The sequence below is a fragment of the Microtus ochrogaster genome, chromosome 16 (genome assembly GCF_000317375.1).
Source record: "Microtus ochrogaster isolate Prairie Vole_2 chromosome 16, MicOch1.0, whole genome shotgun sequence".
Classification (NCBI taxonomy): domain Eukaryota; kingdom Metazoa; phylum Chordata; class Mammalia; order Rodentia; family Cricetidae; genus Microtus; species Microtus ochrogaster.
The window spans coordinates 20068482-20088780 of NC_022018.1; the positions used below are offsets into that span (position 1 = coordinate 20068482).

At 40.1% G+C, this 20299-nt stretch overlaps 1 protein-coding gene across 1 annotated transcript in view; it reads right to left on the reverse strand.

Moving 5' to 3' along the window:
- The window catches only part of Armc4 (armadillo repeat containing 4), a 162113-nt gene that overhangs the window by 21993 nt on the left and 119821 nt on the right, over positions 1-20299 (reverse strand). The window contains exons 19-20 of the mRNA XM_005354824.3: positions 19394-19582; positions 17399-17620 (exon numbers count right to left, since the gene is read on the reverse strand). Of these exons, the coding sequence (XP_005354881.1) occupies positions 17399-17620; positions 19394-19582 (411 nt within the window). The remainder of the gene's footprint in view (positions 1-17398; positions 17621-19393; positions 19583-20299) is intronic.

A 20299-nucleotide genomic window follows, 5' to 3' on the forward strand; every position in this document is an offset into this window, starting at 1 on the left:
CCCCCCTTTTATTATTTTTTAAGAAGAACAATGGGAACCTTAGGAAGTGGGGCATAGATGAAGAAGTAGGCCCCAAAGGGCGAGCCTTCATGGGGCTTCCTATCTCTCTCTGTTTCTTGTCCACCATCAGGTTAAACAGCATCCTCCCCAGTACCCAAGTTCATAGGATCAAGCCACCATGTGCTGAACCCTCAGAAATCATAAGCTAGAATTAATATTTCCTCCTTTAAGTTACTTTCTCAAGTATTTTGTCACAACAATAGAAAAAGTAACCAATAAAATTATTTTGTGTCAAGGCTTTTTCAGCATCAAATGAGATGATCATGTATTTTTTTTTCATGTTTATATGGTGGTTTACATTGACAGATTTTCATATGTTGAACCATCCCTGCATCTCTGGGATGAAACATACTTGGTCATGATGAATGATTTTTCTGATGTATTCTTGGATTCGGTTTGCCAAAAATTTATTGAATATTTTTACATCAGTGTTCATGAGTTAGATTGTTCTGTAATTATCTTTCTTAGTAATGTACTTGTGTGGTTGTGCTGGAAGCAAAGACCTGTATTTGGTTATAGCCATCTTAGTCACAAATTAAGTAAGCTATTCAGAAGCCTCTGTAGGGCAAGTTCCAGGCCTAGGATAACCCTTATCTCCATGTAAGTTAAGATCCCCTGCAGACCTGCCAGAAGTAATTAGCATTTCCCTTGTTAGTAAATATTTACAGACCCTCAGCATCTCCTTATCTCTTCCTATCAGATACTTGACACCTCCAGACCTGACATTCCAGCATTCTATTCTCCCCCTGTCCTTTTGCTAATATAATGCTCCTGAGAAAAAATAAAGTTGGCAGCTTGATCAGAACACAGACTTGCTGTCCATTTCTTGTGTCTCTTGTCTCTTCATTCCTCTCTCTTCCAGGGCCCAGGGACCTTGGTTCGTTTCCCACTGGTTGGGACATGGTTGGGGTATCAGGGTAATTGTAGCCTTGTAAATCAGAAACAGGGCAAGTTTGTCCACTCTCTTCATATCTATTCAACATACTACTTGAGGTTCTAGCTAGAACAATGATACAACAAAAGGAGATCAAGGGGATACAAATCAGAAAAGAAGAAGTCAAACTCTATTTGCTGATGATATGAGAGTTTACATAAGCGATCCCAAAAATTCTACCAAGGAATTTCTGCAACTCATTATCAATAATGTAAGAGAATACAAGATAAACTCAAAAAAATCAGTAGCCCTCCTTTATACAAATGACAAATGGATGAGAAAGAAACAAGAGAAACATCATCCTTACAATAGCCACAAAAAGCATAAAATATCTAGGAGTAACTCTAACTAAACAGGCAGAAAAGCATGACAACCAACAGTAGGCATGATGGCAGATAGGAGCAGGAAGCCGAGAGATCACATCAAGAAGCAGAGGCAAACTGGAAATGCAGTGAGGCTATCAGTGACATGCTTCGTCTACAAAGTTGTACCTCCTAGACCTTCCCAAACAGTACCACCAATCAGTGATCACATGTTCAAATACATAAGCATATTGCAGACATTTCTCATGAACTTGCCAACAACACCTACAACCCAGATTCAAATTCAAGCCAGCCTGACATCAAACACACATGAATTCATTAGATTTCCACATTTGAAGAGAGATATACTTTGGGGAGATTTGTATACTTTGTATGTACTGAATGATCTATAGTGTACCATGTGTCGTTATTCCATCTGCAATTGTTCTCTTTCGAAACCCTTCTAATATTCAAACACGCCATTATCAGATCTTACAAGTCAGATCTGATAATCCGAATGCTTCTAGCTGAGTTTGTCCCCAAGTCTACCCTCTGTGTCTTCAGTGCCTTTGTTTTTCTGGTTTGCTGCATTAGTCAGCTTCGTGTTACTAAAACAAATCACTGAGACAGTCTACTTACTAGGTGAAAGGTTTATTTTGGCCTACAGTTTCAGAGAAGCAATCCATGGTTGCTTGGTTCTGATGCTGTGGCTTCAGCAGTGATGTAGCATAGAGAATCAAATCTCTCACTTCCGGGCCAAGAGGAGAATGCAGGAGATAGGAAGGACTCGGGTCTACCTGTCGCCTTTAGGAGCAGTCTCGAAGACCTAAAGACTTCTGGACTTCTGAAAGTTTCTAGTCTCTAGTCCTTAAAATTCCAGTTACCAATAGTTACCAAAAGTTCAGTTACCAATAGTTTTAAATTGGGAAAGGGCTCCTTGATACACAGGCCTGGGGAAGGGGAGCATTTAAGATCCAAGCAAATATAATTGGTCTTTTTGTGAAAGGAAATGATTCCTTTAGGATATCTAAATGTGAATGGTCAATAAGCTACACACATATTATGTATTTAATATGTTATTAAATTAAAGCATCATCATTGTTTTTAATTGAATAATAATAAACTATTGGTTAATAATTTGCATTCTAGTTGAGTAATTGAGTAAAAATTTGAAGAGATATTGAAATATGGAAACTTGATTTAGTAATCATCGAATCTAAAGAGTATGGCTGAGGTGGGGGTGGTAGTGGATACCTGAGACCATACTTAGAAAGCTAATGCTGGCCAATCACAAGTTCTAGGCCAGCCTGGACTACACAGTGGGAAAGCATAGATGAATGAAGAAGTTAAGAGGGGCCTTGCACTAACTCTGCATTAGACAATGGACTGATGTTACTTGCTGTGTCCATAATATGATTTGTTCTGTAGAAGTACATTTTCTAGAAGCTTGGGGATGTTAGGAAGTGGGCCTGTGGGAAGTCACTGACTGTGATACTCTCACAAGGAATACCCAGCCCTCATGGACTTAATTCTTGCAAGAGGATTTTTATAAAACTTCATGACTGGCACTTCCCACACTCCAGCCCCAGGGCCACATGCCATCCCCTTGCATGCACCACAATGTCTTCTTCTAAGCAAAATCAGTGAGCCTGATCTGAAACTTTACTTTCCAAAACTGAGGCAAAAAAAACCAACAAACAAACAAACAAAAAAAAAACCAAAACAACTTTTTTTCAACCTGAATCATTCAGCGTCAGGCATTTTCCTATGGCAATGAAAAATGGACTGCTACATTACTTAATTCAGGCTCTTAGAGAATGTTTGAGCTCACAAACTGCCCACTGAACAGATTTCTGAGAGTTATATTAAAGGAACCGAGGGAGTAGCTCAGGGACCAAGAGGTATGTTCATGCAGAGGGATGATTTCTTGTCAATACAGCATCCTTTCTGCTTCTCTTAGCAAAACAGCATCAGGAAGGAATCTCATATGCCCACCTTTAGTGCCCTCTGACCCCTGACCCTTGACCTTCCCCCATGATGCTCTCGAATGATATAGCTACTTCACACATCTTAGACAACTATCACTACCTCCTTCAGCTGAGACAATAGTTTTCATGAGCTTTTCCACTTTTTTTCTGTGACTGCAAAAATAAAACGAGAAATGCCAGGGGCATTCTGGCACCGGGCCATTTAAGAAACAATTTCTTGGAAATCTATTTTCACAGAAATCTGGTCAGGTTTCCTATCATCAGGAAAAGGTGGCCCAGTAAAAACGCTGCCACTCAAAGCCATGAGAGTTCAATGGCTTTGCTGATTTCTCATAAACCGTGTAAGGGACAAACAGACCAGGCCATCACACTGAACACTGGTTTTCACTGTGGGGAAAGGGGTGTCAGGATCCTCTGCTAGTTATTTTTCTCCTTAGAGATTCCAAATTTAAAGCTGGTCTACACTAACAAAAACTTTGGAAATATTTTGCTTGCTATTATTTATAGGTAAACGGAATTGTAGTACACACTGTAACTCAGTGGAATAAACAAGTCCATCGGGGCAAGCCTTTGTGCTTCGTCACTCTTTAAAACATTTATTATATTTGTTTTTTTTGTGTGTGCGTGTGTGTGCGTGTGTGTGTGTGCGTGTGTGTGTGTGCGTGTGTGTGTGCATGTGTGTGTGTGCGCGCGTGTGTGCGTGTGTGATTATTCGCTATGGAATGCACACAGTGATGCTCAGAGGACAACTTGAGCAGTCATTTCTCTCCTATTGTGTGGTCCATGGGGATTGAACTCAGGTCATCAGACTTAGCAGCCAGCACTTCTACCTGCTGAGCCATCTCACTGACCCATGTTCAATTACTCTTAAGCCTAGCATATACTTGTTTCCACTCACATTTGTGGAACTCAGAATTAAGTTGATTCCTTAAGTGAAATCTTTGTTTTCACCTGTACTCTTATATTTGTGCCCAAAGACTTTTCAAAAAGAAACATCTTACACCACAGCAACAATAATAAAACCTGACTGATCCTGAAAAAGGTGGAAAGAAAGAGTCTTGGATGGGACTGCTAATGCATGCATATTCTGGCACACTGAAGACTCCAAGGTGCTAATTCAAGCCCTGTTTACTTTTGGTATATAAAAGGATTGCTGTGTTTGAGGGAAAACAGAAGCTATTTTCTCAGTTCTAAAAGCTGCTTATTCATGAAGCCTGGAACGCCATCACTTTTGGTAGTAAATCTTACGTTCAGCATCTGTGGCTCACTTTTTATTGGAGAAAACTGTTTTGGGTCAGTGGAGGGCCAGAATAATGAGCTGGCCTCCTGCCTTCTTGCACCAGGCCCAGAAGCAGCCAATTACTAAAGTGAAAGTGTTTGTTCTTACAATGTTTTTTAAAGTGAAAAACAACACTTGTGGGGGCATTTTCGAGGTTTCTAACCAAGAGAATACACTCCTCACAAGCTCCAAGACAGATGCACTCTGTAGGCAGGTCATGTGGAGCTGTCAGTATTGCTCTGTGGTTTAGCAAAAGGGCCAGGCTGGGAGGAAAGGACAAGGCCAACATTCCTGAAAGCTAGATAAGAACAGAAGCAAAATGGTGATAGGAAACTTCACTTTCTTCTTCGTCACTTCTGAGGGATTCCTCAACTTGCTGGCTTTCTGATTGGTCAATGTAATCAGCAGGGTGCCCTCCCCTGAAAGGCAGCTATAAGCTTGTTCTCCTGCACCTTCTGCATAGGTTTTGACCATCCCGAATAGTCTCTCCTTGTGGGGATTGATGCTTTCTTCAGAGCTGGCTGAGATTTTATTTTCTTGAATTGTGTCACTTATTTTCTAAAACAGTAGCAAAAACCTGTCCGTCCATGGGTCACAGCTACCACTAACTAGTGTTGATGGACACGTAGCTCAGGAGGATCCTGTCTGACACACACTGGCATCGTCTTACAAAATCCTGAGCCGGATACCCAAACCTACTTAAGTCTGAGGCATCATGGACTGCAGTTCAGATGAGATCAGTTTCCCTGCACCATCATTTTCCTTGACTTGTGATTAAAAACTCTGCTGCAGCCCAGCATTCCTAGCTGTGGTAACATGATGATGTTAAGAAGGAGAACAGCTCTCCAACACAAAATCATATTTTCATGGAATCCAATATTCTCAGACCCGAATTCTTTCCTTAGCTGGCAGTGATTCTGGAGCAGCCTTATTATGTGTAAGTAACAGCCCTGAAAACACAGCCTCAGCACAGAGACTGAGCATCAGACCCTGGCTTCACTGCCTGAGAAGTGCTTTACACAGCTCTAAGGAAGTGGTTTGTTTTTGTAAAGCTTTCAGTATTTTCTTCTAAAACGAACAGAAATAAATGATGAGGGGTATACATTCCTACTATGGAGTTTTTTAAATGCAACCTGGTGGACTGAATTCATTCACTGTTGGAGAGCTGGGAATGGAACCCAGGGCCATGCTGGGTAATTGTCCTTCCTCTGGGGCTCTACCAGCCCCGAGCTCTGACTGATGATGTCCTTAGCACTTTTAGTCACTTCTGAGGGCACAAAGCTTTCTTAGCTTGGTGTGATTGACAGATAACCTGCAGGTTTCGGTTGAGTCTGTAGCCAACAGTGACGGATGTGAAAGAGCATTTAACCTGTGCCGTCTGAAACCCCACAGCAACAAGTGAGTATTCTGAAAACAGGTTTATATACAAAATAAAGACTGAGTAGCATAGATTTAAAGAGTGAAGGGGTACCTTCCCTTACAGTTTAGGTTGAGGATAAAATAGCATGTCTCATAGAATCACAAAGAGCAAAAAGAGGAGGAAGAAAAGAAAGAGGTTTATTATTAAAATCTAGGCTTGGAGTATTCTCAATACAAATTATAATCACCTTTCATATTTTATAATTTATACCAATTTAGCTTATGAATCTTGTCATATAAAAGAGTTCTTTAGTAAAAAATAAAATAATAAATCTAGCCAAAGCTGTCAGCAAGAATCTGTCATCTTAACAAAAAGTTAGAACATTCTGGAAGTAAAATATTAGGTAAAATACTATCTGTGCAACAGTCTCATGGAAACTCTAAAACCCTCTAGCTCATGCACAGTAGAAGATGGAGAATGTCTCTGACACTTGGTCTAAGGATTCAGATTCCCACTCGGGAGAAATGGCCTTGATGCTCTGTGTGTTTCTCCCACTGTCCAGTGTTGAAAAGTATTTTGTAAAGTATCATGCTTCTCTTTTCAACAATTGACTGGACAAGGAGTGAATAGCTTACCTAAAGTGGACCAATTAGAGTCTCTCTTTTGAGAATTTTGAATTACCCATAGAAACAGCCACTTCAGGTGACTGTCTAACTTCAGGAGAAGCAGTGGACAATGAGAGAAAGCCAATCAGCAGAGAAATAATAAAATGGGGAGGGAGGACAGGTATGAAAAACTGCTGGAAGCCTTTCAAGTCCCTTTCCCAGTGTCTTCCTAGGGCTCTGTAGCTTCCTGCCCATGAAAATTCTCGATTCCTAAGCTTCTCTGAGTCATTTGTATTGCTTGCAGTATAGATCTTGCTCTGTATATCTGGATCTCAACTATATCTCTAATTTTTTTCTTTTTGGTTTGTTACTGTTTTTACACTTTTCATTTTGTTTTGTTTCCTTTTATTGTTGTTTTTGTTTTTGATTTTTGGTGGAGGCAGTGGAGTGTGCATGCATGTCACAGCTTGAATATGGCAACTGAGGTTGAACTTTTGTCATTAGTCTTGGCGGCAAGAGCCTTTATCACATGAGCCATCTCAAAGGCCCTCATTTTTATTTCTGAGACAGGGTCATGTTAAATAGTTTTGGCTGGCTTGGAAATCATTATACAAGACAAGGCTGACCCTGAGCTTGGAGCACGCTCCCAGCTAAGTCTCCTGTGTTCTGTGGTTGTAGATACACATCTGCACGCTCAGCTACAGTCCTCAATCTCTAAAGTGGAGATTATGCCTGTGTCACAAGGGTAGTGGAGATCGAACGAGATAAGAACGAAGCACTTAGACCGACCTCTGTGATGATTGATTGCGACTCTTTCAAAGATAGATTATTCTGAAACATGCATTTTAGCATACTGATATCAACCATTAAGTATTTGGTGGTCAAAGGAAAGCATCAAATTTCCTCATGATTAAGCCTAACATTCTAATATTTTCTAATTATTCATCAAACAAATAATTTGTGACTTCAAGTTCTTTCCTAAAATATAGACTTGCTAGTGAGTATTAGCTCTGTGGTTATTTCCCTCTGTGCAGTGGAAACTGTTTAAGAAAGACCTTACTATTGAGTGGAGAATCATTTCTTGTTGTATCCTAGGAACTAGCTGAAAGGAAGATGAAGACTGTTTGCCCAAGTTTGTCTCTTAGTGATATTAGGACCCCCAAAGTTTTCTCCAAGTTGTGACTCTACCTTCTGTAAAAGTGTTTACCTTTTCTCTTGTCTACACCGTTAGTTGGTATTGTTATAGAAGGCACATGTGTCTGTGTATTTCTCCACAGTGTGTAACACAGACACCCCAGTTGCTCCACACAAGCCCCCAGAGAAATCACGTCTAAGACAAGACAGTTCTGGGAGAGGAGCCTCGGTGTTTCTGGCTGTTGTTCCCTCAGCACTGAAGTACTCATGCTTAAAGGGAAGAGGGTCTCACATACTAGTAAAGAAAGACCAAGAAGTTACAGAGTTCACAGACCCTGCCCCAAGGTTAGGAAAACAATTGCAAGGAGTCCAGAGCCCTAGATGGGTGGGGCTCTCAGATGATGCACTGCAAACACCAAACTGGTTCACCAACTTAGACTTGGTAGAATCTTTTCTTGGTCTCATCGGTGCACTGTTGGGGGGCGCCTTTTTCCACATCTCCTCAGGAAAATCACACAACCCTCAAGCCTATTTATGTCACCTTATTCTCATACAGTGAGAGGGCATCAATCTCTTGGGTGGACCTGCTTCATTCCTCTCATCCCTGGGATCTATTCTCTGAAAACACAATAGGACTGCATCCCTGCTGTGATGTTGATGTTTAGGTGGCCTTGAAGTCCCCCATATAACCGGGCTCCTGTCTACTTCTTTATTCACTCATTTAATCTGAAATACTCTTGATAGAGCCCAGTGATAGGCTCTGGTCATGAGGTTCTGTGGTGGGGCACAATGATGGGGCACCTTCTACAACACAAAAGCTCATCTGTACTCCGTTCTTCAGGGAAGGATCTGTTTGTAACCACCAGAGACAATTTGTTTAAGTTAAACTTTCCCCTGTGACACACACACACACACACACACACACACACACACACACACACACCAGGTACATTGATAGGTCCTTCTAATACTAGTTGCTTTGGAAGCTGAGGCAAGTTTGAGGTTAACTTTGGCAAACAGGGCAAGATTCTTTAAAAAATAGTAAAGTAAATGAAGGAAGAAAGGACAATAAATTGTAAGAGGACTATTCTGCTCATCACATAAGCTAAAACCAAGAACTAAAACTTTAAACTATTTTTTTTGTTATTTTTCAGACAAACAGTAATTAGGAAGCCAGAGCAAAATCTGTCTTTTTGATTAGTATTTCTATGGAGAACAATGACAAAAAAAAAGTCCAGTTTTATCCTTTTTGCCAGATAGTTCTTATCATCAAGATGCATGTTCAGGTTAGATGTCAACTGTGAGTGTCATTCCTTAGCAGAGTCAGATACCTTGTTTTTTGAGTAAGGGTCTCTCAGTAGAACTTGGGGCTCACACAGGTGCCTCAGCTGGTTAGTCAGCTGAACTAGGTTTTTCCTTGTTGCCACCCCCCTAGTGTTGGGATTGCAAGCACACATCACCATGCCCAGGATATTTTTTTCATGGATGTCATGGATTTAACTAAGATCTTCTTGCCTATGCAGCCAACACGTTACTGATTAGAACTCTCAAGTAGCTAAGTGGTTATTCTTGACATCAAATAGCAAGTAGTGTGTTTTCTTCTGGTTTCAGTAAAGCTATAGCCAGACCCCATCCTGAAGTGGACCTGCTCTTAAGGCACTTGGCTGTATTCTGTCCTCTGAAGGGTAGAATAAACAGGAAACTGAAGAGCACATAAAACTGTCTGTAAGAAAAATTTCTGTAGGGACCAGAGGAAGCAGTGGAAGACTGCTTGACTAACATGTTCAAGGTCCTGGGTTCAATTACCAACATCTAGAAAGACAGATGGGTGGAAAGAAGGAAGGAAGGAGGGGAGGAAGGCAAGGGAAGAGCCTATAAAGCCATGGATCATGTTTGAATAGATAAAGCATGAAATAGTTGTCTCCAAAGCAATTATCTATTGTTAAGTCTTTAAATTTAAATAATAATGAGAGAGAAAAATCAAGTCAGTTAACTCAAATTCTGAAAAAGCAATACTATTTATCTAAGTTCTAATTTGAGCTCTCATTTGGCATGAAATAACGGAGTTAAAAAAATCACTTAATTACTAAAGCTAATTATACCTATGCTTCTTGACCGCTGCTCTGCTTCTGGGTGTATGCCCAGCACTAGTTGGTCATCGCATCCACTACAGGCATGCCAAGAGTGTTCCTGGCAGCACACTTACTTCCCCTCTTGTGATTTGTGCAAAAGTGTATAAAAGTTACTCACTAGCAAGTTCCTTAGAATGTTGAATCCTTATTAGAAGAAGTTATAAACAGTGAGTGTGGTTGTGTTCAAGGTAACATGTTATATATTCTTTAGAATAAGCTAGAGAATGGTATCTAAGATAAATTTAAATAAATTTTTTGGAACAAATTAGAAACCAGTGCTTATCCTAACAGCAAGAGATATGGCAAGCATAGGCAAAACCCTAAAGATTACTAGCATGTAATCTGAGGGATGGGGTGAGGTTGTTACAGAATGAAAAGTCAGACTGCATTTGGAATAAGTAATCATCTAGTTATCAAGCACGTAGCCCTTTAGTTAAGCATGCCTGAAAGAAACTCAGTGGAAGACATGATGAAAGCCATCTGACATATTAACACTTCTCGGGAGGACAAGCTAGAGACACAAACATGGGGATGATAGTGTGCGGGTGGTGGTTATAAACATGAATCTTGAAAGAACTTGTCATTTATTAGCAGCCAACCCAAAATCCATACTTCTTCTCCCTGTTTTTTGATATCAAAGTAGAATAATATAGAAAAAATAGAAAAGAATCCAGTGCAACAGTTTAAAAAAAATAGGTTGAAACCATTCATTATAATAACAACGTGTTGGAATAAAATGGAAACCAACCACCTATCTACATATAGTTCTGTGCATGAAAATTCCAAAGGTTAGAAAAAGACCACCTGAACCACTGGTAATGAATAATGGATAAGCCATGCTAGTAACCCATATGTGCATTGTCTGCACAATATGTGATTGTAGTGGGTGCTGTAGTGGGGTACCCAGAAAAACAGAGGAAAGAGCAGCTGCCTGGCAGAAAGTGGTTGCGTCTGAATTTGTTCTTACTAAGAGGTAGCTGGAGAACTTGGCACTGAAATAGAGTTTTAAAGGAAGAGTAATTATTTAAGAAGATTAATAATCTAATTGTGGACAAGCTCATCAAATTCTAGGCCATTACAAGAAAGTAATGTTTCTGTGAGATATGAAGAAATATGTCAATAACACCAGAAAAAGAAAGTTTACTTTACTGAATCAAAGTCTTATGGGACTCATCTAATAGGTAGTTTTGGATAAACATATGAAATAGTTAAGGAACACTTAGAGAAATCAATGATCACACTTTCTTCTTTTAAACTAGAATTTTTTAAAAAATTATTTAATATAAAAAGTCTGGTAAACATATGGAAATTAATTTAGTGGTACACGTATAAGTCAACTTTCATATATATCAAGTCAATTTTGTGGAAAAAAATTACTATGTGTGAGTCTGGATTTCTGATCTCCAGCCATGCAAGGAACACTTAGTGTAGATACATAACCTTGTCTAGAGTTGTGTAAGGGACAGGCTCTCTTGAGTCTAGTGTTGCTCCAACTTTGGCTGCATGTGGTTCCTCTGGGAACCCTATGGAAATGTTGATTTCAGTCTGTCAGGCAAGTGGGGCCGAGAGTCTACGCATCTAACAAGCACGTAGGTGAGACTGTTGCATGCTGTCGTGAACCCATAATGAACAGCACTGACGTGGCAACATTTCTCTGCAGTCCTTGGCCGTCTGAGCAATAGCAGGGGTCTAATGCAAGGAGAACCTATGCCAGCTGCCTCCAAGCCACCGTGGCCTTGTCCACTAAATACCCATTGTGTTTTCCTGTTCCCGGGATAACGGGGCAGATGTTGTAGAAGACCATCAGATAGCATGACACCCATCTCCCTTTAAAGCCTTTCAAAATGTAATATGAGTCAGACTGACAGGAAATGTAGCGCCCTGTTCCAGAGCCTATCTGTTCCTATTTTCAGCTTGAAGAGAACATTTTTAAGTAGCATGCTCTACTTATTTACATTTTATAAGGAACAAATAAAACAATAGCCTAAAATGACTGTACACACAGATACTGAGAAGCCAAGTTCTTCAGCTTCCTGCCTACCCTAAGTCCATGTGTACATTCATGATATCACACACTGGGACATTCTAAATGCATAATCATTCCTTACTGTATGAATTCAGCTTTTTCTTCAGAAGATATATACTCTCTGGGCTCCTCTGTTTCCTTTGAAGGACAGTTTCTATTTCCCTGTGCTCAACATGGTGGGGTGACTTATGGAGAAGCTGGTCTAGTTTTCTTGACACTGAAATTCCTGTGGGTTAGTAAGCAACCTATATGCATTTTTTTTCTTTTTTAGCAAGCTACATATTGCTTCCAGGCAAGTAAGACTGTTGACCACATTGTGAGAAAAACTGACATACTGAGCCACAGAACACAACCTACACATATTTGCAGACAATGTTCTAATTATAATAAGAATATCATGTGTGTTCTCAATCCTAACAAGTTACATGGCTTTAAAAATTGATGCTGTTGCTCATGTTATGCCGAGACAGTGAGGGTGGGTTTAATACTCGCTTTTCCAGTTGAAACTTAGATTTTTAAATTTATTTCTTTGATTTGATTAAGAATTTTCCTGTTTTAAATATATATATAATTCATGTATTTGTGGTAGCTGACAGAATAGGCTCTTGGTTAGAGGTGCTTGTAAAAGTTAAAAACAACATTTCTCTGCCCTCCTAGAACTTTCTTCAAAACTGACCATACATTTGTATACAAAGCAAGTCTCAACAGATACAAGAAAGTTGGAATAATAGCGTGCACTGTAGCTGAGCACCACAGATTAAAGCTGGATATCCTGAGGCAGAAGCAGAATGTATATCCTGTTTAAGGTCAGTCTAGTCTACACAGAGGCCAAGTCAGAGCTACATAAAGACTTCATCTATAAACAAACCAACAATGGGGTTGGAAAATGACACTAAACACCATCAAACTCTGACCTCTGTATGTATATCCATGGACTAGTAGACCCTTACATACATGTGCACATGCATAGACCTCTTTCTCTCTGCCTCCCCTTCTTTACACACACACGGCAGGGGAAGGGAAGAGAGGGAGAAAGAGAGAACTCTTAATACTTGTAAGTACCTGGATGAACGTGAAAATAATTAAGCAAAGTAAAAGTCAAACAGAAGACATACTAAGGACATGGTCCCAGTGGCAGGGAGAACCTGTGTGTGTGTGTGTGTGTGTGTGTGTGTGTGTGTGTAAACTTATAGGAGTGCACACTTTAAACATATGAATGCTTCTGGCAATTATCCTTCAATCATGCTATAAAAATCTCTTAAAGTTAAAGAACTTAAAGAAGTGAAATAAGAAAAACATCTAATGCAAACAGTATTAAATTTGAATATAATCTTACTGAACACTCATAATAATCAAAGAGAAAATACAAATTGAGCACATTTTAAAATACAAAGAAAACACATTAATCAGAGAAATGTCTCCATGTGGTGTGTATTTACTAGGATGCCATTCCTACACTAGTGGACAATTCTTATGTTTTGGAATATCTGAGATTTGGGAAAATGGTTTGAAATGATAATGTTTAACTAAGAGTTTTGATGGATAGAAGACACACAGAGTCTATTAATCACATAGGCTCTGAGGATCCTTATAAGAACTATCTCTAAAGTCCTGGCACTTGGCTCATATAAAAGGGGTCGCTTTTCTTTCTCCATGGGGCAGCTTCTGGATCCTTTCTTCTCGCTCCCTGGCCATCACATGACTAGAGTCTAGGAGGTAGCCAAGGTAACCCTTTTTGCTCTGTCCAAGTTGAATTGCTCCTGACTTTCTCTGTCGACATGTGACATATTTCTGATTATTTTTTTCTGCAATTTTTTTTCATTTTAATTTCCCTATGTTATAGCCACATAGCAGCTTTTGCTTGCCTGGTACAACATTTATGAAAACAAATGACATGCCACCATGGGAGAGACGCTTCCATAGATGCTCACTGCCTTCAATTTGATGCCTTTTTTCTGCCTTAGCGAGGGGTTAGTGTCGTCCATTTCCTCTGCAATTTCTTATTCACCTCAAGATGAGACCACGCCCATTAGGAAGTAGCTATGAAGTATCTGACTTTCAATATGTTCAATCTAGTGTTCATCAGATGTCTGCAGCCATAGCTGCAAGGTTGGAATGATAGGTACAAGCCCCTGAATCACAGAGGTCTGGCGGAGTGATTCTCATCCCATTATATTTAGGGCAGGGAGTCACTTGTAAATTTAAAAGATGTTCTAACCAGGGAAGCCTCAGACACAGGATCATTTTTTAGCATAACTGAATTAGGAAATCTTTGTTGACATTTTTGACTGATTTGAAACCTAAAACCCTCTGAAACCCATTCATCCTTTGGTCCTAGAACTCCTGGGTAACCGGTTAACTTTTCAAGTTCTTTTTGACAGGTCCTCTTCTGAGTTTACATGTCCCCAAGGTGAGAATGAAACCACTCCCCATGCTTCTCTAAACTGAGTGGTGAAAATGGCGAGTATACCCTTATTCGTGACCTCGGGCCTCCCTGAAGTGTGTGACACTCTCCTCGCCTCCTACTTACACCATCTGGTAAAGACAGTTTCAGCCACTCACCGAGCAAACCAAACCAAACCAAACCAGGAAAACAGCCAAGAATTGAACACAAGAATGAATGAAACTTAAGTGGACATAAAGTAAATCAACAACAATAACCCCAGCTGCTACGTGTTTAACATGGCAGCGTGGCATAGTTACTCACCGACCTGATATACCTTGCTACACACCAACGTTTTCTTATCTTATTCGTCTATTGGAATCCTCTTTATTACCATGGGATCTGAATTCAACAGGAGGCTTTCCGTTACTGCTATGTCAAAGTAGCTCCTAAACTGTTTAATCTAGAAGCTCCCATGAAGCCATACCTATGGGCTACAAAGGCAAGTGGGGGGCATATCCTCCTGAGGTTCTGTGAGGTCTGGTGCTCTGGGAAGGGTGGGAATGAAGAAAGGCCAACTTAGCTGGGCAGTCTACATCTGTTTTGATACCTTCCATATAAAGCCAGGCTTCTGTCATCTTATGTTTGTATTTATTTGTGTGTGTGGTGTATGTGTAAGTTTTTATGGGTGTGTACACATGGACATCTGGGGTCACATACATGTGTACACACATGGAAGCCAAGGGCTAATGTCAGGTGTTTTCTTGTTGACCCTCCTCCTTAGATTTTGAGGCAGGGTTTCCTCTTGACCCTAGAGCTCATCAATTTTTTTTAAAAGATTTATTTATTTATTATGTAACATTCTGCCTCCATGTATGCCCACATTTCAGAAGAGGGCACCAGATCTCATTACAGATGGCTGTGAGCCACCATGCGGTTGCTGGGAATTGAACTCAGGACCTCTGGAAGAGCAGTCATTGCTCTTAACCTCTGAGCCATCTCTCCAGCCCCTAGAGCTCATCAATTTGACCAATAAGCTCTTCCAGGGATCTGCCCATTCCTACCTCCCCGGCGCTGGGGTTATAGACTTGCTCTCCATATCCAGCTTTTACATAGGTGCGATAGATTGGATTCAGGCCCTAATACTTTCATGGTAGGTACTTTACCAGCTGAACCATCTCCTCAGACACTTTGCTACTACTTAAGGTGAACTTATTGTTCTCCCCCTAACTCTGCTCTCTTCATTTACCCTTTGGTGAAAATGCAAATATGAGACTTCTAAAAATCCCTGTGAATCTCTTAGGAAAGGCTCCAAGCCCACTGAGCTCAGCATATGTCTTTGCTGTCCCTTTTATGTCTTGTCATCATCATTTTCTGTCTTCTGTTGATAACACACCTGCAGTGTACAGGTGACTGAACACAGGGTCAGGACACATTCTCAAACCATCAGATGACTGTCTTGATCTATTGTCTTGCGTCAGAAAGAAATCTTTGAGAGTTGTATCTGTACATGCCATTGTGTCAATAGGCCCAGACACCTTCCAAGGCTACTCACTCTTATAGCTTTAACTTTTAAAGCCTGTATACATCTGCATCACGGGCAGCACAAGCTTTGTTCAGCTGCAGGACACCTGACTGAAAACCAGGCATCTCTTTTTTCAAAGTGTGAATGCAGTCATATAAAAGGACAGTACTTATGTCAGCCTGAAGCCACCTGACTTAGCATGCTGATTTCTTTTTATGATCTACTGTAAAAATGTGATAGTCACAAAGTTCCTTTTTATGCCAGATCTTTTAATTTTTGCTTGAAAAAGCACAGATATCTAATTTACGTGCCACAAAACATATTTATAATGGAAATATTGGCACATTTAAATATAATTTGGGTTTAATGTCAAAAATATTAACATCTCATTTTTTAACCATAGAAAGTTTTAAGGATAAATTAAAATAATCGACTGAAAATTGCAGCTGGTGTTTTAGAAGAATTATTCTTCATAAGATGTTTTGAACCGATGCATCTAGATTTGATAGAGATGACTAACTAGAGGTTTCTCATTCTTGTCAAAGTATTTCAAATGCAAATGCATCTGGTTGACAGAGGCTCAGAATTAATGTGTCAAACAAAATTATGTTATGCAAGGGGACAAGTTGCAAACAGAATATTTTTATTTTTTTATATAGGTCAGAGCAGTCTAAAAGATTTAATGTGTTTTATTTACTTATTTATTTGTGTTTCTTTGGGGGTGGTTGTTCTGGTTTTTGAGACTCTGTCTCACCATTTACCCCAGAGTATTCCCAAAATCGTGGTCCTCCTGCCTTAGCCTCCTCTTGAATGCTGGGTTTAGATGTGTGCCACACACCTGAGCACTCTCGCATGGATCAACATCAAAATGTTCAAATACATACGTATACTTCAAGTCTGTGTGAAAGTCTCTCGTAAGTATATGTTAGCTAAAAGTATATAAAATCAGATGCAGAAACAAAACTAAATAATTTGTTTATCTTTGGATTAATCCTTTGCTAGGATGTCAAAGCAGTTGAACCTTAGTCTAGAATCATTCCAGCCTCTTCTCTTGCCGTTCACAGATGGCAGTGGATGTATCTGTCGTTTATTATTCATTTAGGTGTTAGGGAAACTGTTTCATAGAGAATCATGAATGCTAATCAATGTTCATGGGTTATACATTGTCTAATCTAATTCAAATTCAGGGATGGTTCTTTTACTAAGACCCCAACACAGTCTCTGATTAAGGAAATTCAATCTCCACACATATTTATAATTCAAATCATGAGAAGCAGGGCTCAGATGCAGCTGTGACCTGATGAACAGTTTTGTATTCAAACATCCCTTTTAGTAAAAGGCTGTATTATGGGATGCCATATGCATGGGCATGCTCTACTCTTTGTGTGTATGTGGTCAGAAGTTGATATTTCGTGAAGGCCTAAAGTCAACATTTCAGCTAGAATGACTCTTCTTTGAGTGCCCAGGATCTGTTGTCTCTACCCTCCAATTCCTCAGAGTACCACACCTGGCCTTGACATGGGTTCCTGGAGTCCAAACCCAGGTGTCCCTGCTTGAGCAGTTTGAAGCAAGCACTTTACCCACTGAATCATCTTCCCAGCCCCCTTTCAGTAGAACAATGTTCCTACATTTGCAAGCTTGCACTAGAGCACCAACTTCCAACCGCGTACCTTCACAGCGCCATTTTCGTGCATGGTGATGCAGTTATCAGCATCTTCTGAGAGCTGGTACAAGGCCTGAGCTGTAGCTCGATGTACGTTGGTGTCATTCGATTTTAGGTAACGCACCAATGGAGCCACCGCTTTGTGCTCCCCAAAGGCCACTCTGTTTCTTCCCCACATACAGCAGCGTGAGATAGCTTCTGCCAGGTGGCGCCTCAGCTTGTCGTTGTTCTGCACAAGGGGAAGAAATGAGTGTGCACCACAGAGATTCCAGGAAGCTGAGTCCATGCCTATCACCCACGAAGATGCCAGGGAGTCAGCAGAAACACTCAGTGGCTATTTAGGAAGTACCTTGAAGGAACTAGCATTTGGGTTTTCTTTCTTTAATTTTTTTTTGGGGGGGTAAAGGGTATCATAATGTAGTTCTTAATGACCTTGAACTCTGTAGGTAACCCTATCTTGTCTCCAACTCAGAGATCTACCTGCCTCTGTCTCCTGAATCTTGGGGTTAAAGGGCCCAGCCTTCCTGAGTTTTCTGTGAGCTGCGTGTAAACAACACTATTGAAGATGAGACAGATGTCTAGTGTTGATCATTTGTTCCAGGAAGCTTGATTGCCCATAGGAAAACCTTACAAATCAGGACCAGTGAGAGACCAGTAGATAAATAGCTTGCCCCTGAGACTGACTACCTGAGTTCCATCCTGGCCCCTCATGGTGAAAGATGTCATATAACCTCCATGTGTACATCATGGCACATACACAACACAGACATGTGCATACACAATAAAATGTAAAAGAACTTATGAATTATTGTTACTTAGGAATAAAATTATTTCTAGAATATTGAATAGAAGATCAAGAACAAATTAATTTGATTGGGATGAGTGGATTAACTCTACTCCTTCAACCTACATTTATTTCCCATTGCACTTTTTTTGCATGTGCATGGCATTTATGCATGTTTGCATCTGTATAGGTATACATGTGTGTGCGGGCTGTGTACCTGGGGGCCAGAGGTGGACTTTGGGTGTTGTCTTTGATAACTTTTGACTCTACAAATTGAGGTGGGGGCTCTTCACTTGAAGCCAGGTCTTACTTATTTTTGTTAGCCAGTTTGCATGTGCATTCCTCATCTCTGCTTCCTTTGCTCTGGGATTACAGACTGGCCAGTACATTCACTTGACATGTCTGTGGGTGCTGGAGATCTGAGCTCTAATTCTCATACATGAGTGGCAAGTGTTTTTACCAGTAGAGACACCCCCAAAATATCACCTTAATTTCTGAACGGGAGAGGACAGGGCAGCCCATACAGTGGCATCCACTTGATTTTCTACTGTCCTTTATGCATTTTCTTTATGTAAACTAGGCTTTTACTTAGAATTACTTCATAGAGGAACAGCATAACTGAGTATATTGTGGTTTTTCCATTGTCCTGTTCTCTTGACACAGAGGACTTGACGTCCTCTGCATCTGACAGGTCCTCTTAGAAGTGCTGGGTGTCATACACTGACTGTTCTGCCAGTGACTGCATTTCTGTTTTGTCCTGCTGCTGCCATCTGGCACTCTAGCTCTGCTCAAACAGATACCACTGGGCATGGTGGAGTCAGTTTTGAATAAATAGTATAGTACTGTTAAAGCCTTCTTGCTCCAGACTGTCACAGTCCAGGCCTCTAAACTGGAGAGGAACAACTACATGCCAAGAATGACAACAGCAGCAGGGAAGATGGCAGCTAGCATTTACATAGCAGCACTTATATTTGCCACAACTTTGCTTGCCAACAACAAATAATAAAAAAGGCTTTTATTTATCAGACTTTGCATATTAATATTTTGTTTGTAATGTATGCCTTTGTGTCTATAAGTTTGGGGAAGCTCAATGAGTTGAATACAATCCTACACTTCATAAGCAATGGACACTAAACCTGGATTCAGGTCTCTGGACTTCACTTTCCTTGTTTTGCACTGTGATTTGAGAGCACCCTGTGAAAACAAGATGTTACTTACTGTGTTGGCAAGTTTGGACAACAGAGGGACAACTCCATGGTCTGTAATGACAGCCAAGTTTTCCTGGTCTTTTGCTATGTTGGTGATAGCAGCACAGACACTTGCCAGGACCTCTTTATTATCTGACTTCAATAGATTGACCACAAGTTCCAAACCACCAACAAAGGAACGAACCATTTCTCCAGCGTCCTGGAAAAGAGAAATACCTTCCTTTAGGCTAGTTTATAAAAGGAAGAAATTAATAATAAGGCTGTTAGGTATATTTTAAGATAAAAGAAAAATTTAGTAGATTTCTGTATTTTCAAACTCTATACATATACATGTATGTTTACATATATTGTAGTGAATATGTTCACAACAGGTATACACAGATTGGTTTGAATATTTACCGTAGGAGCTACTGGGAAGGTAACAAAATGCAGCTGGTTTTTGTATCTGCAGGCAGTTATATAAAGTCACTGCAAACATTGAAGTAGCAATAGTGAGCCATGGCACATTGGGGGAAACACAGAGTTAGGTCCTGACAAATTCTGGGGACAATATTTTTGTCAACTGATCAATATATAAGATTATTATGTATTTTTCAGTTTGAGCACACCTCAGCTTATATATTAAACAACCACACTTTATTTATTTATTTATTTATCTATTTATTTATTTATTGGGGGTATGCTTGTCATATCACACTAGTGGTCAGAGGACAGCTTGCAGGGGTTGGTTCTCTCTTCCCATCATGTGGATCCAGAGGATCTGACTTAGAAGTAAGTGACTTTACCAGCTGAGTCATCATGATGGTATTTATATATCTGTATCATATATATTTATATATATGTTTATATATATGTTATATACATATGTTATCACCATGGCCAACAGCACTATAATTCACATATAGAAGCTTATCAA